Source organism: Geospiza fortis, unplaced genomic scaffold, assembly GCF_000277835.1.
Source record: "Geospiza fortis unplaced genomic scaffold, GeoFor_1.0 scaffold16, whole genome shotgun sequence".
NCBI classification, from domain to species: Eukaryota; Metazoa; Chordata; class Aves; order Passeriformes; family Thraupidae; genus Geospiza; species Geospiza fortis.
In genome coordinates, this window is record NW_005054302.1 from 3,546,276 (window position 1) to 3,564,698 (window position 18,423).

The window sequence follows — 18,423 nt, forward strand, 5'->3', positions numbered from 1 at the left end:
GCTACCAATGCTGCTCTTCATTTCTACTTGCTGTATGCCGAAGTGGATTCCTCTTAATGCCAGAGAACAGGGACCAATCCTGTCTCACAGTGCTGTTTTGTTGGCACCTCCAGCTGGCTGCCTGATCACAGGGTTTATGTAACAAAGGAGGGCCCAGAAACTCTCCATCCTCTTCCACCCTGCTCTGCTACTTAAATAATTACTTTGGCCTGAGGCCCAGAACAGGTAAAATTCAATCCTAGGTGAATGGTTGTTTCTTCCACACATCAAGAAATTATCTAAAAGCTTCTCTAGTGAACCTACTGAGCTGGAAAAGGAATGAGATCTCTCTCAAGGACCTAACACTCACTCTTAGGCCTCAAAAAATCCAGGGAAGCAGTCTTCATAAATGTAACAGCATTCTAAGGTCATCTTCAGATTACATTAGTAATTGCCATGACTTTACATGACCCTATAGAATTTGGTAAGTGTAGTAAAATATCTGCTGTGTAGGTGGAGAAATAAGATTACCAAGTAAGAAAAAACACATCATAAAATATTTCTCTGTAAAAGGAAGGGAAGAGAGGCAAGAATTTACTGGAGATATCCTCTAATGAAACCCGTTGATATCAAGGTAAACCAAAAGCAGGATACAAAGAAACCATTTCCTTTTTGTGTTAAAGTATGTTTTTTTGGTTTTTGGGTTTTTTGCAGGTGGCTGAAGTAGCCTGAAGTCTTCTAGTTTCCTTAGAGCAGCAGTGGGGGACTGTAAGGTTTACATTACTAATTTCATGGATTTAATAATGGTACGGAAAAATCATTAGCCCTGCAATATGCAGGCTACCTAGTGCAGAAAAGACAATACAGGGCAGTTTCCTGACTTACATTGCAGGAGTTTTACATTTATGGAAATCAGGACTGCAAATTTATAGAAGCAGAGAGACTGAGTGGCCAGAGAGGAAGCTTCCTTCTAGGGAAGACTCCACAACTTCAGTTCTGCTATACAGAGATAAGGGGAAGAAAGAGCTCAAAGATAGTAAAGGGTATGTTATCCTTATTACAGAATTGGCTGCACAGAACACTCTGCTGAACTTGTAACAAACACCTATCATAGCAGATTACACAGTGGCCACAAAATTCCCTTTTCTTCATGTTAAATAAAGAAACAATGAATTCCTATTTTCCATGGCTTATGTGTTCTGTTTTGTTATAATAAATGATTCCTTTTAGTAAATATTCTGAAGTTAAAAATGTTCAAATACCAAGTTAATGGGATAAAAACATTAATGTCCACAGTACTGAAAATAATCAGAAATTTAGCTTTAGGAATACAATAAGGCCTGTATATAAAACATAAATGTGGGACCAAATCCATGCTACTGTACCAGTTGCAGTGACAAAAATCAAAAAGTATGAAACAAAATTTCTGAAGCACATATTGCTCAGTGCATATTTGTGTGTGTTTCAGGATGAAAGAAGGCTTTAGAAACGCTTCCAGAAAATCTGTTTTCTTCAGAGTCCTGTCAAAACTGATATTTAAGCAGAGGCCTTGACTACTTACCACCACTTCCCTCTTTGCGGCTCCGTGCACTGCCCTCTCTGCCAGATTTAATGCGCTGCACAACAGTGGAAAAGGTTTGAAAAGAACAGAACAAAAAACCTCATTTAGTAATACATATTAGAGAAAATTACTGAAAATTAAACTCAGCTTGTTAATAAAACAGTAGAAGAACGTCAAACTAGACTTGCTACACTGTAACTACTAAAGGTTGTTTTTCAACACACAAAATTGTCCTTAAAACCAGGGTTAAATTCAATGTTTACATAAAACAGGAGTTCTGTGAAATTCAAGTAGAATATCTCAGTAAATTATTTTTCTTCAGATAAAATTTATATAAGGAATGTGCCTAAAAATAGTTCAGATGTTCCTTTGTAAAGTACAGCTGAAAAAACAGGCAACACAGCCCTCCTTGCACAAGTTCAAAGTAGCCTCTGCCTATTAACATCTTGTAAATCCCACAAGCATTTTATTATTGTAAAGACTCAAAAGGGAGAAGTGGAGGAATCTATAAAAAGAACTATTCACCCTATGGATCTTGGATTTTGAATTTTTGGCACAGAACAGTATTTCACAGCAAAATTTAATTTGCTGTTGAGTGTTAAATGCAAGATAAAGGTGAAGGTAAATACTTTAAAGGCTGTGTTTAAAAAGTCAGCTCTCTTGCATAGGGGAAGGTACCATAAACATCTCCCAGCTGTGTTTTTTTGAGTGTTATTTGAAAATTTTAACAGTTTATCAAAGCAATACCTTTGTATGACATGGCAGACTTAGATCTTCTGGCAAAACACAAGATTTCTTATGCATACATCTTGTCAATTATAAGACAGGACACCTCAGTGAGGGACTTTTTGATAGGTAGGTACAAAAACTTGATGTTTAAAGCACTCAGCTATTAATAAAATATCTCTGCATCTTACTTCAAAATACAAATTCAGGATCTGATTAAAACACACATCATGTCTTCAGGTCAATTACTCTAAATTCTTCACTCATTTTTCACCAGAAAAATATCATGAAGTCTGGCAAAGTTGGAATGATACCAAAGAAGTGAAAGAATTTTCAAGATTCATGCCAACAGAAAAAGGAAGAACTCTTAAATCAAAACCCACAGGAGTCAGACAGGAAAGCATTGAGCCTAGTGTGAAACCAGGACTGGTCTTGGAGCAATTCAGTCTGGGACCAGAATTTCTCACACTTTTTTATTTGCTTTGGGAAATCCTCAAGCCTAAAATATGTTCTCTGAATTTTGGATTAAATATCCTTTTCACAGCCCAGTGAAGTAGCATATACCAATCCTTCAGGAAGCCTGTCCAGACTCTCCCAACTGTTGAATGACTGACAGCAAGTCTGACAGCAGCTCAGCTTCTGTCTACCCAAGGGAAGCAGTCCCTATGTGATAGTGCCCTCTTGGCATTTACACCCTAGGACCTTCCTCCCAAAATATAACATAATAACTACAGTTTAAACATATGATTAATTCCTGTAAAATTCCAAGTGAGTAGTTTGTAAGTAATCCCACACTAAAAGCAGACATTCAAAATAGGTTTCCACCCTAAAAATGCCTATTTCTCCCATGACTGCAAAAGACATTTAGGATGGTTAGCCCAGATGTGGATGCCTGAAGGCAAAGGCAGTAAGGCCCCTGCAGCATTTGCACCTCTCATCACTGCTTCTCAGCACAGCCCATCAGCCCTGTTCTCAATCATTAAGCTCACTAAACAGAAATAAACAGTAATGTGTGTGCACAGCAGTGCCAAGGAGGCTCTGTGAACTTTTACACTATTACCTGTCTTTTTTAGAGTGAAATATGAAAAAGGAAGACTAATGTAGTAAAAAAAAAACCAGTCAAAGAAACAGAAACAAAAGACCCCAGCTCCCCTCGTACTCCCACCACCCCCCGAACGTTCTAACATATGAAGGTTGCAGTAAAAACTAAATGCTGTGAGAAGCAGGGAGAAAAATTTCTACAGGGAATGAACTCCACAGATGTTCCCAGATTCTTGGCTGCAAGTATTTAACAACTTGTCCATATTTGAAAACTGAGGGAAATAAGTACTCCAGAATATTTATTTTGGTATACTCCATGTGGATATACTTATTCTGGAAAAACATTGCCAAAATAGAAAATTTTGATAAATTTCTACAGGAAAACAAAGTCTGTGTGCAGACTGTGAAATGCAGGTATACTACCCTAGCATTTTACCTATTTTGTCTTTACTGGGTGCAATTGAGAAGTCAAGGGTGAGTCTAAAATTGGGAGCAGTAATTGAACTGTATCTGGTACTGCTAACTGAAACCAGTATTCCTATTGGAAACTTAGGTGGTGAAATATTAAAATTTGGTAATTTTAGAACTAGAAAGTACAGTTTATGACTGTATGGTCATGGATGACAGAAGGAACTTAGGAAAAAACCCCTAGTAATTTCCAAAGCCAGATGGCAGAGAGAAGACTAAAAATCACACACACAACCACCCCCAACCAAGAAACAAACAAAAAACCTTCCCAAACCCAAAATCAGAGGATGGGAATCCAGATATAACATCAATAGCAAAAGAAGGAACTGCAGGGAAATTGTTTGCAAGACAGCACTGATGTAGAGATTGTCACAGAAAAATACTCCAGTACTAATGCAGGACAGCTGCCTACTGAATCACAGTGTGTCCTGAAACATCTTTCCTTAGAGTCTTTGCTCCTTTGCTCCTTTACCAACTACAATGATGTTCATTTCTAAGAAAACTGTGTCAGTGGGTTCCTTGGGAGCAGAAGAAGTTGTTGCTTTCCTTTGGGAGGAACTTGGAAAGTTTTCAGAGTGTGGCACGGGAGAAAGGCAGAAGAAGGAGATGGGAGCATGTCCTGCCAAGACAAGGAGCAGCAAGGAGGAGCAGAAAGCAACTGATCAGACTTCAGAGGTTTTGAAGACAGTACTTCAAAACTTGTACTTGGAACCACAGGGGCAGAATTTTGCTCCCATTCAGAGCTTACTCAGGCTGGAAACACTAGTCTGTCTGCAGTAATGAAGTTGACAGAACTGACAAGAAACCTGTTGTAGTTTTATTATTGGCAGTGGTTTTTAGGGGGCACAAAGGCAAGAGGCATGTTTGTTTGGGGTTTGTTTGGGTTTTTTAAACTTACTGCATTTCATTTTATCTGCTTAAATGAAAATTGGTTTAGTTTAAACTACAGTACTACCAGGCTTATTCAAAAGGCTGAATTAATTTTTTTTTGTTGTTGTTTTCTAGGTAACATGCTAGAGGAAATATTTAAGCAGATCTACCTTGAAGCTTTGACTAGTTAAAAGTGCCATCATAGACACTCTATCTATTCTAGACAGATCTGCTCTACTCTGTCCTCCTGAGGCTCCAGAGTTGTGTGTCCAGTTCTGGGGCATCCAGTGTAAGGACATGGCCCTGCTGGAGAGGGCCCAGAGGAGGGCCATGAAGATGAAAAGAGAGCTGAAGCACTTCTCCAGTGAAGACAGGCTGAGAGGGTTGAAGTTGTTCAGCCTGGAGAAGAGATGACTCTGGAGGGTTGTTGTGGCCTTTCAATACTTAAAGGGGTCTTAAAAGAAAGATGAGGACAGACTTTTTACTAAGGCCTGTGGTGACAGGACAAGAGGACAAGGAATAATGGCTTTAAACTGAGAAAGAGTAGAGAAGGAGAAAAAAATACATCGAGGATGTTGGGACACTGGAACAGGTTGCCCAGAGAAGCTGTGGATGACCATCCCCAGAAATGCTCAAAGTCAGATTTTATGGGGCTCTGAGCAACCTGATAATGGAAGGTGTCCCTGCCCACAGCAGGGGCTTGAAACTAGATAATCTTTAAATGTTCCTTTCAACCTAAACCATTCTGTGATCCTGCTTTGCAAGGTTAGTGTTGTGACAGGATAGAGTCGACACACTCTTAAACAGGAATACTGAAATGAAAGACACAGAGGGAGCTTCCTACATCATGGCTGAATTATGGTCACTGTTAAAGCCTGAACAGTCTAAACCAAGTGTGCAATAACTTGTGCAACCACGAGTCTGTGGTCGAGCCCACTGATACTTCTGTCCTTCAGGTACGACTTACTGAATTCCTTAACACAAAGAAGTCAGAATGAAAAATCCCCCATAATTTATACATAATTTTTATGTTAGTAAAGTCTTAAGTTACTTAGAGGATTTAAACTTTTAAATATTCTATCAGTAGCTTTTTCCTCACTAGAAAGTAATGTGTTTGGGAAAGCTCTTGCTTCCCATATGAAAAAAACGGAAAGAGACACGACAATTTTTAGGGTTTTTTAAATTGTATTCAAATATTAACTTTTGTAAAGAAAAAAAGGTGTTTTCTTTAAAGTCTTTGACATTGCCCATCTACAATTAATGCCTTCAGTGTAGAAAAAAGCCCAGAATTACATTCAAAGAAATGGCGTTTTCTTCTCCAGGGACCTCCTTCTCTCTAATCAACTATAAAATAAACCAATTTTAACTGGTTTTGTTGGTGAGCTTTTTCAAGTAAAGCACTGAGGTATTGAAAGTTACTGCAACAAACTACGTGTACCACTGACACCGCAGTGATCGGAAACCAAGCAAAGGCTGTTTAACACACTTTAGTGAATCTCTTAATTGTGGGCTCTGCAGAATAGGCACATTATACCCGGTCATGTTTTGCTTACTGATACAGTTATGGGGAGACATGGAGGAATATCAATCCCACTACAGCTGTGGACTGCTTTTTTTTTGTCCATTTTCCCAAGTGCTTTGAATTTTACAGTTACTGAAAAACCCAGTCAGTACACCTCAGCTAGCCCCTCAAAGTGTGGTTGTAGCATGAAGCTGCAATCCTTCTGTCAGTGCTTCCCCTTGTGAGTTTCATTTCTAAAGTGTCCCCGTATTCACATGCATACTCAGGTTCCCTGGAACTTAAGCAGAAATAGCCAAGAATGCACATGCACGTGATCTGTCATCAAAAGGGACCAATAAGTGTTCCTAAGAGCAGAGTAAATTAGTTAATACTTAAAGTATCCTAATGTGACTATGTAGCTCTGAGGCAATTCTCTGGATAGGCTTGGTTTGCTTGAATACTTTGCAGCTCAACAGCATGGATAACGCTTTTCAAACAAGCAGCTGTTTTTAATTTTAAAATCTTATTTTATCACCAGAATAGCAAGAAAACAATGCACGAGTGCACACACACACAAACGTGAGCTCAGTCTTCTGAACAGAACACAAGTTATGATCTCATACCTTTCACAGCCTGTTACTTTTCCATGGAATTCTTTTTTTTTTTTTTGTTTAAAAATTGGCACTCACATGAATAGTTTACTTCTACCTATATAATATGTCAATGCTGCAGTTTTATATATAATGAAAAAGGAGTTCTTTTACATGGACAAATTCTTAGGCTTCCCATCTCTCCCTATAGTTGCATTATTACTTGGCTCATAAATACACTGAAGTATTAAATGAAATCTGGCAAGTGAGTAGGAAAGACGACATTCCACAGACATTGAATTATGTGAGTGGCTCTGGCATTCCCTCATGTCCACATAGTCCATCTTTCACTAGTATTTAAAAATCACAGAAAATCTGGTGCTCAGAAACTATTCAGACAGATGTAAGACTGATCAGTAATTTAAAACTAAATGTCCCAAACCCCCAAAATATAAGCTTCTATAAACCAAGAAGTTAACAACACATTTTGTCTTGAAGTATTATAAACATTACTTTAGCTTCATCTACATCTGCAGCAATACTGTGTAATACACACAGGAACAAACTTACCTGCTCTCTGATTTCTTTTAATTTTTCTGCTTTTTTGAGCTTTGTTATATATTCCTGGACTTCTTTCAGCCCCATGTCTGTGCAGAGACGAACTAAAAATCTCAGGCCTAATTGGAAAGCAAAGCATTGTTAAAAAAGGACTTACAAGCAGGTCAAACTACAAGTGCATCCTGATAGAACTGGACATGCAGAATGGCAAACAGTGCAAATAACTGCAAACAAGGTGACTCCAGTCCAGTATCACTATACAAGTTGTGATATTTTGCAAGTAATTCACTATTTTCTCTGTGCCTGTATCCATGAACAGTACAAATATCATTGGTATACGTGAAAGGCAAAAGGCATACTAAGTATTTTGGCTCAGAACTCTTGACATTTGCAAAATATTTTGGAAGCTGGAAAGCATAGAAATGATACTACAATATTACTAAGGAGCTGCTATCAAGAAAATTTTGTTGAAAACAATTTTGCAAATGCCAAGTGAACCAAAATGTTTTATTCCTCTGTCTGTGGTTGATTTTTAAAGAGTAATATTTATAGAATTACTAAACCCCAACAAAGCTGACATAAAAATCAAATGTAACTGTATGACTGAACTAAAAGAATCCCTGAAAAACATTCTCTTGAAACACTCTACCAAACTCTGAAAACACTGTATTCCTGTGTGTTTGTTAACATTCCTTTCAAAGAACTGAAGCAGAAACAAGCAGGACATGATCCATTCTCTTCAGACTGCTTTCACAAACATGTTATTTCATTTTGTGCTAAGTTAGTTTTCTGCTGGTTTAGGAAGCCCATGCTCAGTGATGGATGAGGGAAGAACCATTGTTTCAGCAGTAGAAAACTTAAATCAGTTAAACTGTCTTGCCTAACTCCTGCCTCCATTTGTGGAATTTGTAGAAACTACATTAAGAAACACATTTGCATTCTAAAAGGTTTACTAAATGCCCCTCTGAAATATGTGTGACCAACACGAACATATTTTGCTTGTAACTTGGAGGAGTTACAGTACTGAATTTCACTTGTACAAGAGAGCTGTGATTCCTCTTTAAAAAAATCAGTAAATTTGTTAAAGCAGAATGATACAATTTTAAAATAAAATACAATGACTGTTCTTCCCACATTGCATCTGAAAGCACAGACTTGTTGGCAACAACCTTGTATTTTGGAATTTGTGAGGCATGGTGTGGGATGGAAGAGAATGTTTACACAACCACTGACAACCCTTATTTTCTACAGGGCTTTTTTATTTAGAGTACAGGTGTGACTGATTTTGCAAAGTGTCTTACTCTTCAAAGCTGTGTTTCCTGCAGTTTAGTTTGAAATCCTCTATGGATTTTCCAGAGACTGGGGGACCAGCTATAGTTAAAAACCCAGCAACAAAATCTCACCCTCAACATTTTTTTTGGAAACAATGACTTCGATAAAACTTAGCAATAAGATTTTCTTGTATCTAGAAATTCACAGCAGAAATTTCAACTAACAGGAACTAGAAGTACGAATACATATATTTTTCATAAGAAAGATTAAATGAGTAACATAGTTATAAAATCTAGGACGTGTATGAGAAAGAAACTCATCTGATGAAACTCAGTTAAAGTTTATTTTCATTGCTCTTCTTCAGCATTACCCTCATATATCTTAAATCACCCGTCAGTGTTGTCACAAAAACCATGCAGCATTAGCATGAATAAAAATATTAGTTAATGGAAGTATTTTTGTATGAAAAATACATCACATGATTGCTAACACACCTATTCAATGTAACAAAGTTTCCTTCGATAGTTGCACCACAGAAGGAGACAACTTACATTCAACATTCTCAGGGAATTTTCTGTGAATGACTTTATATTTCTCCAGAGCTTTCTGGTAGTTGCCTGTAAACAAAACAAACATCGCCTATCCACACATTCAAACATAAAAAAGAATATTTGATGAGAAATTGGAACACCTTAAAATTAATCAATCTTTATAGTTAAATTATTTTATATTGTAGGACAAAATTTGGTAAGATCAAACTTAACATTCTTTATTAATGGATAGTAAAAATTAAAAGTACGTGAAAACAGTCCAAATTACTCTGTAAATAACAGAATTAATGAGGAGGAGGTTACTGATTTTTGGGGTTTTTGACCTTCCTCTATGACACCATTGTTCCAGTGTCTCACCATGCTCACAATGAAAAATTCCTCCCTTATGCCCAGTTTAAGTCTACTCTTATTCAGTTTAAAACTGGTGCTCCATGACCTGGAACTGCAGACCCCAGTCTGTCTCCCTGCTTCCTATGAAACCCTCTCATTATTCTCCCAGCTGAACAACCTCAATGAATTACAAAAAAATGTTACAAACTTGAAAGCAATAACAAAAAAGTTACAGAACTTACCACTTCTCCTGTAGCAACTGGCAACCATCAGCTGCCACTTCACTTGTGTTGGCCTGGATATAAATAAAACAAAATCATGTACACTGCCAAACAATGAATGAGCAAAATAATCTGCATAGCACTGGTAAAGACCTACTATTTACCTACTAATCAATGTTTCAACTAGCATGTTGCCTTCCCAGAAAGAATGTATCCTGCTCAACTCACACACCACTGCATCACACACCTGTTTCCAGGACGCCATGTCACTCATTTTCAGTCCCATGTTAGAGTTTTTCTGAGGTTCATGATTCTGTGCCCAGACACAACGAGTAGACCTGACATGTGAACCACTAATCTTTGTCAGAGGTACAGCAATGGGGGAGGAACAAAATGCTAAATTGTATTCTGAGGAGGTCCCATCACTAGGGTCCCATGCGTGCCCCAGGGATTCCTGCCAGGAAACACAGTCCCTACTCACAGCTTTGAACTGTGGCTCCTCCTCTGTGCTACCACCTTGATGTCCTAGCTGCTGCCTGTCCTTCTCTTTTTAGCAGATAATGGTGACAGTATGGTCAGAGAAAATATTTGAGATGCTTGAGCATGTACAATAAAACTGTTGGACTCTTTCATCATTTTTACCACGACAATGTGAAAATTAGGAAATTTTCATGTTAACAGTGTAAGCATCCTCTATAAGCCAAAGCACTTTGCACATTTGGCTTACAATTGAATAGTATCATATCCAAAAGGTTCTGTAAGTTAATATATTCAGAATAATTTTATACTCATCCTCTTCAGTTTTCCTCTCTAATCATAGCACAGGCCATTTTTAAGTCTAAGCAATCTGTTTGCCTGGTAGTTGCCAAGCAAGTTCATGAAATACAAACGTTGCGCCTTTTTAGTTTCAGCTGAATGTGTCTCCTGCAAACAAAGGCAGCCAAACACACACCATAATAGAATTTATTACTCAGTTCACTATGAAAACTCTAGAGAGAATAAATTGTCAGCACCAAGTACTAACTACACTAAGTCCTCTTATCAAGGATAGACTTCAGCATGCTAGGAAAAATAAGATAGTGAAAAACCGTTTCCCATTTCATTGTCTAACATGTTATCTCAGAATGCAATTTAAAAAGTAGTTATTGTGATTAAAACACTGAATGCACTAAACAATTAAAAATGCTGTTGACAGCTAAAATAAGGATTTAATTTTAAAATGCAACTTTATTTAAAGTTAGTAGCCATTTATATTTACATTCATATTTATCAATTAGCATATCTAGTCTCTATTTTTAATACCAAATAAACAGCAAAGTATTTATGCTCTGTTATCTACAATTAAAAATCTCCTCTCACAGAGAAAACATTTTTCTGTATTACAGAGGGATTACAAGTAATACTGAAGAATTTAATATGCCAATTCTTTGTAAGTACTTTACAATCCACATACTTCATGCATGGAGTGACTGCTACATGAAGCACGAAATATTTAAATCTTTGCCAAAATAAGATCATGAAATAATTCCTCTTATTCTCAGCTGTTTCTTTCCAAATTTTCTAAGAAGGCCGTGAATGCCAGCATATGAAATCTCATAGCTTGACTAAAATGATTTTTTAAGGTGGCCAGTATTTGTATGGAAAAGAATACTGGCAAACGTGTGAACTGTGATTTCTGTTAGCTCTCCTGCGTATTTTTGTCTAAAGTACTTCTCTATTTCTTTATAAATAAGTCACCATTTGAGTGAAGTCTATTTTTTTCTATTTTTTTTTTCATTTTTAATCCTTAATTAAACCTTAGATTTTCTCATCTGTAATTAAGGTCTACTCTAACCCAAGCATCTCAAAGCCAGAGTTAGGATTTTTTACTGAACTTCTTACAACCTATATGCAGAATCATTTTTTCCTTGAATTATACTGTATTAATTTTTTGTTCACATGCTGTTTTGTACATACATGTAATTCAGATTCAAGAACAAAGAGAATGTCAAATTTTAGGTCATCACAAGAGATGCTATAACAGAGTTTTGCATAATTTTACATAGTTTTCCTAAAACACAAAATAAAGAAATTCACACTTATTGGGAGTGAATTTTAGTTCATCTATTAACACAAAATTCTTCATGAACCTGTAGACATATATTTGTTTCCACATAAAAAGACTCTGTGTGTGTATTTTTAGAATTCTCTTTGAACTCTGGATTACAAATTTAAATTTGACCAAATTTTATTTATAAACCATTCTCTAGTGAGGTCCTTTCTGAACTAAAATAAAGTATATGGCCTATATACTTACTCAAGCGCATCATATTCTGCTAAAGAACAATTTCAGCAATTAAGTTGTTGAACTAAACTCAGTATAATTCAAATATCTTTATCAGGATCAGTTTAGCTTGTCAATTTATTTTCACTGATTACTGGCAGTACAGCACTGCATGTTTTTGCTTACTTATATGCCTTATTTGATGGAAGTAGAAGTCATGTGAAAAGAGAAAATGCAGTAAGATCAGCCAAAACATGCACTTATCTGAACCACCAAATCCTCACCACAAAATAAAACAATAGAAAAGGAAATATTTCACATGAAGCCATAGAGAAAGAGGTCTTGGTGGCTTTGGAGAACTGTTCTTCACTTCATAGTTGTGTTTAATGGCAGATAATAGAGAAAAATAGGTTCTAATACCTAACACCCTATCTTGTGCCCAATGGAAGATTTTGTTTAACACTGAAATGCACAGTAAGAGCAAAAACACGCTGTAAATGAACAGAAAGTTGAGAAAATTAAAAAATATCACAAAATATTCTTAACCCTGCTGTTTGTTTATAGTATTAAAGTTATCTAGCTGATTTATCTCTAGGTATTCTGATGGATGTCTAATCAGAAACCTGAGTAGGTAGAAAATAATAACTACTTACAGGATAAGTGCTGCCCTTTCAAAGTACTCAATGGCTTTTTCACAGAACTGGGTGTCAATGTAATACGCTCCAAGCCACTCAATGACCTCAATGTTGGAAGGGAAATACCGGTATGACTGACAAAATAGGAAAGGTGAAAAACCACACAACTTTAGTGATAAACAACATCTTTATGTTGCTTCTGGAATATCTTACTCAAGTATTTAATTCTCCAGATGCCCAAAACATGTAATATAAATGAATGGAAGTAGTGTGCTACACTAAGTGATCCTGGTGGGGAGGGAAAAAAAAGCATGCTAAGTTTTCTAATTGCAGAATGCTTTTTAGAAGTCACCCAAGATGAGTCTGTCACATTTTCCATCTAGCCTTATTTAAAATACTATTTTAAATAGCTTGTAACAGCAAAAACATTTACTGAAATCACATCTATGTACGAACAACTTACCTAAAATATTAAACAATGCTTACTAATAAGTGCCCAATTCCACATTCACATCAGTCTGCTGGAAAACTCACCCCAAAGCATTTCTTTCTGTAAATAACTACATTAATAGCATTTTCATCTTTTTAGAAATTCCCTCTGAATCAGGCAGCAAAATTATCATCAAGCACAACTCAACTGGTAATTCAGATTGCAACACAGATTTGGTCATCCTCACTTTGCACAGATAAAGAAACAGAACTCTCAGATTGCACCAGACACTTCTGTCTTATTCTCGTTTCTAACACAGAAGAACCTCTACAAACTATGGACAGTAGTACAGCTGGTTTGAAATGAAAGAAGCTGCCTATCTTTAGCCAACTGTGTGTACATAATGTATAGCTGTACTGTTAAAATACACATAAAAACTTCCAACCATAAACAAAACACAATCTATATGTATCTCCATATTATACAGACACAGCTTCCAATCAACTCAGTCACATCACACACCTCTAAAATTACTTCTATTATATCCCGACTTCATTTTGTCCCAGGCTATATTTTAAATTAATATTATTACAGGTCAGTGTAAACAATGACTACATTAAAAAAAAATTAAAGTCTGAGGCCAATATCCACATGGAAACATAGCCTATATATTTCCTTAGGATTTGACTACAAAAATCAGATTTTATTAACTCTCCCCCAGTATCCATTTTTGATTCTCTTTTTGGATGACATTTTATAGGATTTAAATTAATCAATTGTTATTTTGATATAGGAAGCTATGGCAAATTTTTTTTTTTTACTTAGGATAAAGTGCATTGAAAAAGCAAAATTACCTCGCAGTAATAATGAAAAGCCTGGGATTTATCACCTTCAGTATCATATAAATTCCCTAGCTTTGAAAGTACATGTGGATCAGTTGGTACTACACTGATCAACTGCAGCAGCCACTCTATGGCTTGATTGGGATCTTCCATGATCTGGTATCTGAGTTTTCCTCAGTCAAGGACTGATGCCAATGGTAGTTTGATTTAGAAATCCCTAATACTTTGCCTAATGCAATCCACATGCTGAACACTACACCAGTCAGTGTACTGTGGAGATACAATGACTCTTTTTCCACACTGTTTTCATAATTTCATTTGTATCAGAAATATTTTTCTTATGCTAGAAGAAGAAAAGTATTTAGACTTTGTCTGCTCTTTCACCATAGAACCATGTTGGACTCAACAGAACTCTGGGCTCACTTGTCCTCTCTCTCTCTCTGACACTAATCTGACTTTGACTTCCTCATTTATATGAAGAAAGGGTGAGAGCCAGGCCATTTATTTGCAGCCTTTACAACCTGGCTAGTTTCTGTACTAGCAGCATTTTGTTCTAAAGTGATTAGGTAAAACTGCTATTCCCAAGAGCAGCCTTTTGCCAGCAGGAGGGTTTTCTGCTGTATGTCTAAGGAACACAGTCCAGACTATTTTGGTCCAGAGAACAGCAGTTTTAGCTGTAACTCAGCCTGCAGTGAATTAATTCCCTCCTGAATGGCACAATGGCTCAGAGCTCTGGCAGTGTCAGCTACTGCCCAACCTGTTTTTTTAGCTTCTGCTCCATCCCACCTGACACTGAAGAAGCTTCTGAGAATTGGTGGAAAGCAGTTCTACATAGCAGTGGAGCAGAGAAGCTCTTCCCCAGATGGACACAGAGCTGTTGGGCCATTTGTACTGCTGTAAAGGGTCTATAATGGAATAGAGATCAGAGATCTTTCATATGTTTGGAGGTTACTTATTTTACTGACTAGAATATATTTTTATTACCTACACTATTCTTAAAAGTGTAGTACATCAGCTGGAATCTGTTCTGCCTTGGGGAGGATTTTATTACAGTTTGGACATTCTCAGAAGCGTTGTTAAAGAAGTTCACAGTTTAGGTCTCACTGGTGATGTGCAAAGCCAATCTCTTCCCTCAGCTTTTCAATCTGTTGAGCTTCTGCAGTGCTGGGAGACAATTATTTTCTTACACATACACTAACTAACCTGAAAACAGCTTTCAGAACAGAATGTCACATTTCTTAGCTATATGGTTTTTTTTCTTAAATATTTTACTTAATTGTGCTACATCTGCCATATTATTTTCATAGCAAAACCAGCAGCATTTAAAATATTCCATGACACAATTTAATACTGAGTGTAAATCTAATCCCTGCAATGTGAGCAGTCTTAATATTCTTAACTTGCTTCACTGGAAATATTCAATAAGGGTTAAGTTCTGGTCTCATTTTTCTCACAAACATCAGATAATAAATAGTTTTTACTATAATGGACACCATAGTAAATTTCTAAATTGCCTTGACATGATTGAAACACGTATTTCAGATTAAATGAATTTACTAAAACCACCATTCCTTATAACAACCCAGAAAAAGATACATGCTTGCTAGCTGGTAAAGGACTTGGGCATTATTTGGAAGGATTGCATGGAGTTTCAGAAAACAATCCAAAGCTTCATCTATCCTGTTTAACTTCTTGTAAGCTAAACCTAAAAAATAAAGGTTACAGTATTAATATAATGAGAAACAGATTACTTCAGTATATTAACTGAAAGCATAACCAAGAAAAGCAAAATAGAAACACAGTACTTGGAGGCAGTGTACTTGCCTTGACTTTAAAGGACTCTCGATTCGTGAGAGCCATGCACAGAACTGTTATCAGTCAGCATGACCCACCAAACTGATAAACTCACAAGGAACATGAACTCAGTCAAAGACCAAGAACTTATGTTATCTTATTTTTTGAGCAACATGAATGAGGGAAAGGCAAGGCTTTTAGAGGAGAATGACTGATGGCTTAATAATGCTGACACTGGTATCCTTTTAGTGGGTAGTATGAATTTCTTAATCTTCAAAGTAACTTATTCATCTGCAATTACTAATTATGTTGTTAACACTGGGATTTTTTTTTTTTGCAGAACAGACATGTAGTAAAATTTAATACCTTGTCATAACATAAATAACTCGATAAAATAATAATAATTCACACATATTTCTATAAGAAAACTTTCAAAGACAGATTCTCAGAAACACTTGTGTTACCTTCAGTCAAAAGCTAAATCACAATAGCACCTGTGACTTACCAAGATTATAAAGTGCTTCAGTGCATAAGGAATCATTCCTGAGAGCCTCCTTATAAAATTCAGCTGCTTTTTCACAGTCTCCATTTGCAAAAACAGTATTTCCTTTGTTAGTTAGAGCTGCTGGATTGTACCTATCAGAATTTACTGCTAAATCTGCATAGTTAGTTGCTTGTTCCAATTCATTCCCCTACATGAACAAAACAAACATTGTATTGGTCATTTGTCAAGTAACTTTCTTGCAGCTGTGGCTTCTTCCAGGAATTTCAGGGGATTGAGGATGAAAAACAACCCAATTACTCCATCCTAAAATAGTTCTTATATATTTGCATAAGGTAGATCATCTCCTTCAAGTGGCCACTCTGTCCCATTCAGTCTGCAACCTTTCTCTGTTGCAATAAAGTAGCACTTACTAAAAAAAAAAAAAGAAATTAAAAAATCCATACCCTACTAACTTCATATACAAACACCTGCCTAAGCTACCCATTTCATGTGTTCCGGTCCCAGGGCCAATGTTTTAAATGCAGCCACTGAGCTTCTGCACAAATCCAACTGGCAAGCATGTTCCTGTGGCCTGGGGCTCAATCTCACTCTTCTTCCCACTAACAGTATACAAAGGGATCTGATCCAAATTCCAACTGGTGTTCCAGAATAACTACTCTAAGGTGCAGTTTCTTCTTGTTTACAGAGATTATTTAGGCAGACACAGAAATACAGAGGTATTGCTACAAAAACACAGAGGTTGCTACACAAACCACAGTTCTTAACTGGTTTTGGTGAAGCAAACACTTACCAAATAATAAAGGAATGAAAGGTTTGTTGCAGCTGCACTCTTTACTCTACTATCCTTTTTTTCAAACATTTTCAAAGTCTCCAGTGCCTAGAAATAATTTGGAAACAACTTACTTCACACTGAAGTGAATTTAATCCTTTCAGAAAGCATTGACAAACTTCACAGTAACAAACAGCTGAAATTATCAACTCATATACTCACATACACGATAATTACTAGAGCTTGTAACACACACTTCTAAGCATGTACACACAAAATTGTATCTATATTTATACAATATCAATTTTCATCACAATATTTCAATAATATTGGCTATTTATTACCTATCCAAAATTTAGATTAGATAAGGCTACTGTGAACTACAGGTATCTGACAATTCTGTAGGTACAAAATGCAGTGTTAGATGATTTGCTTTTAATCTAGTCAACTAATGAAAATTCTCATGTCTATTTTTCTAGTTCTTTAAGTGAAAACCAAAGAATTGACATAAAATCTTTATCAAAAATCCAAAAAAGAACACACTATATAAAAAAATACACACCATAGGGTAGGACTGGATTTCAATGTGCCTTTGTTTTGTGTAACAAGACAATAACAACTGTCTAAATTTAGGAAGTACTCAAATGTGAAACCTGAGGCCAGAAGATTTTTTTTAAAACTTGAACATGAAAACCAAATTTCATAAACTTCAAAATAAACATGTTTATAGACAAAAAAAAAGGAGCATATTTATAGCAAATAAACTACAAAAATCCCTCTGATATAAAAGGCAGCTTTTTCTTTTCATTGACTATGGAATACATTTGTAACTGCAGACTAAATTATTAAATAAACCTGTCTCCATTATGCTAAATATTCATATTAACAACACAAACTGTTAGAATATCACAGTGAGCCCAGTTCCATCATCTATTTACAACACAGATGTGGCAATCACAATTTAATCATCAACATAAGCAAGTCAAAAGTTTCCTTCCTCCTTTGCATGAAATCTTTAAGCTGCTGTTTACATATCAAAGCAAAGGCATGATACTGTATGTCAAATGCCAAAACAAACATAAAGAGAAGTTCTGTCTGTCATACATGGTTTTCACAGTTACTGTACACAAAAACCATAACTGTATTAATGATGTGCAAAATGACAAAATACATACAGCTAAATGTAGTTCATAGATTCAGTCAACTACATCCTACCCAAGAACTATGAACTATTAATGATCCTAATATTCTTCAAATAGAAAATTCTTTTAAAAAACACCAATTTCAATCAAGAAAAGCATTACATAAGTTAGGCTCTAGATTTTGTGATCTCAGAAATGTAAGAATTGTAACTATGATACTTTTAAACTTTTTTATACATATATATTTGTGACTTTCTCTAAGAAGGGAATAATCCCGAATATTTCCAGATGTAACACTACTATATCTGAGGTACTCTACTCTTAAGCAAAGATTTGCCTCTTCATGGAATTAACTTTTGGTGAATTTAGAGCTTT

At 36.1% G+C, this 18,423-nt stretch overlaps 1 protein-coding gene across 1 annotated transcript in view; it reads right to left on the reverse strand.

The window, feature by feature from the left end:
• The window catches only part of IFT88 (intraflagellar transport 88), a 43,329-nt gene that overhangs the window by 8,542 nt on the left and 16,364 nt on the right, over nt 1-18,423 (reverse strand). Inside the window, exons 16-24 of the mRNA XM_031066088.1 lie at nt 16,928-17,014; nt 16,138-16,324; nt 15,435-15,543; nt 13,851-14,001; nt 12,585-12,700; nt 9,690-9,742; nt 9,118-9,183; nt 7,307-7,413; nt 1,541-1,595 (exon numbers count right to left, since the gene is read on the reverse strand). Coding sequence (XP_030921948.1) covers nt 1,541-1,595; nt 7,307-7,413; nt 9,118-9,183; nt 9,690-9,742; nt 12,585-12,700; nt 13,851-14,001; nt 15,435-15,543; nt 16,138-16,324; nt 16,928-17,014 — 931 coding nt within the window. The remainder of the gene's footprint in view (nt 1-1,540; nt 1,596-7,306; nt 7,414-9,117; nt 9,184-9,689; nt 9,743-12,584; nt 12,701-13,850; nt 14,002-15,434; nt 15,544-16,137; nt 16,325-16,927; nt 17,015-18,423) is intronic.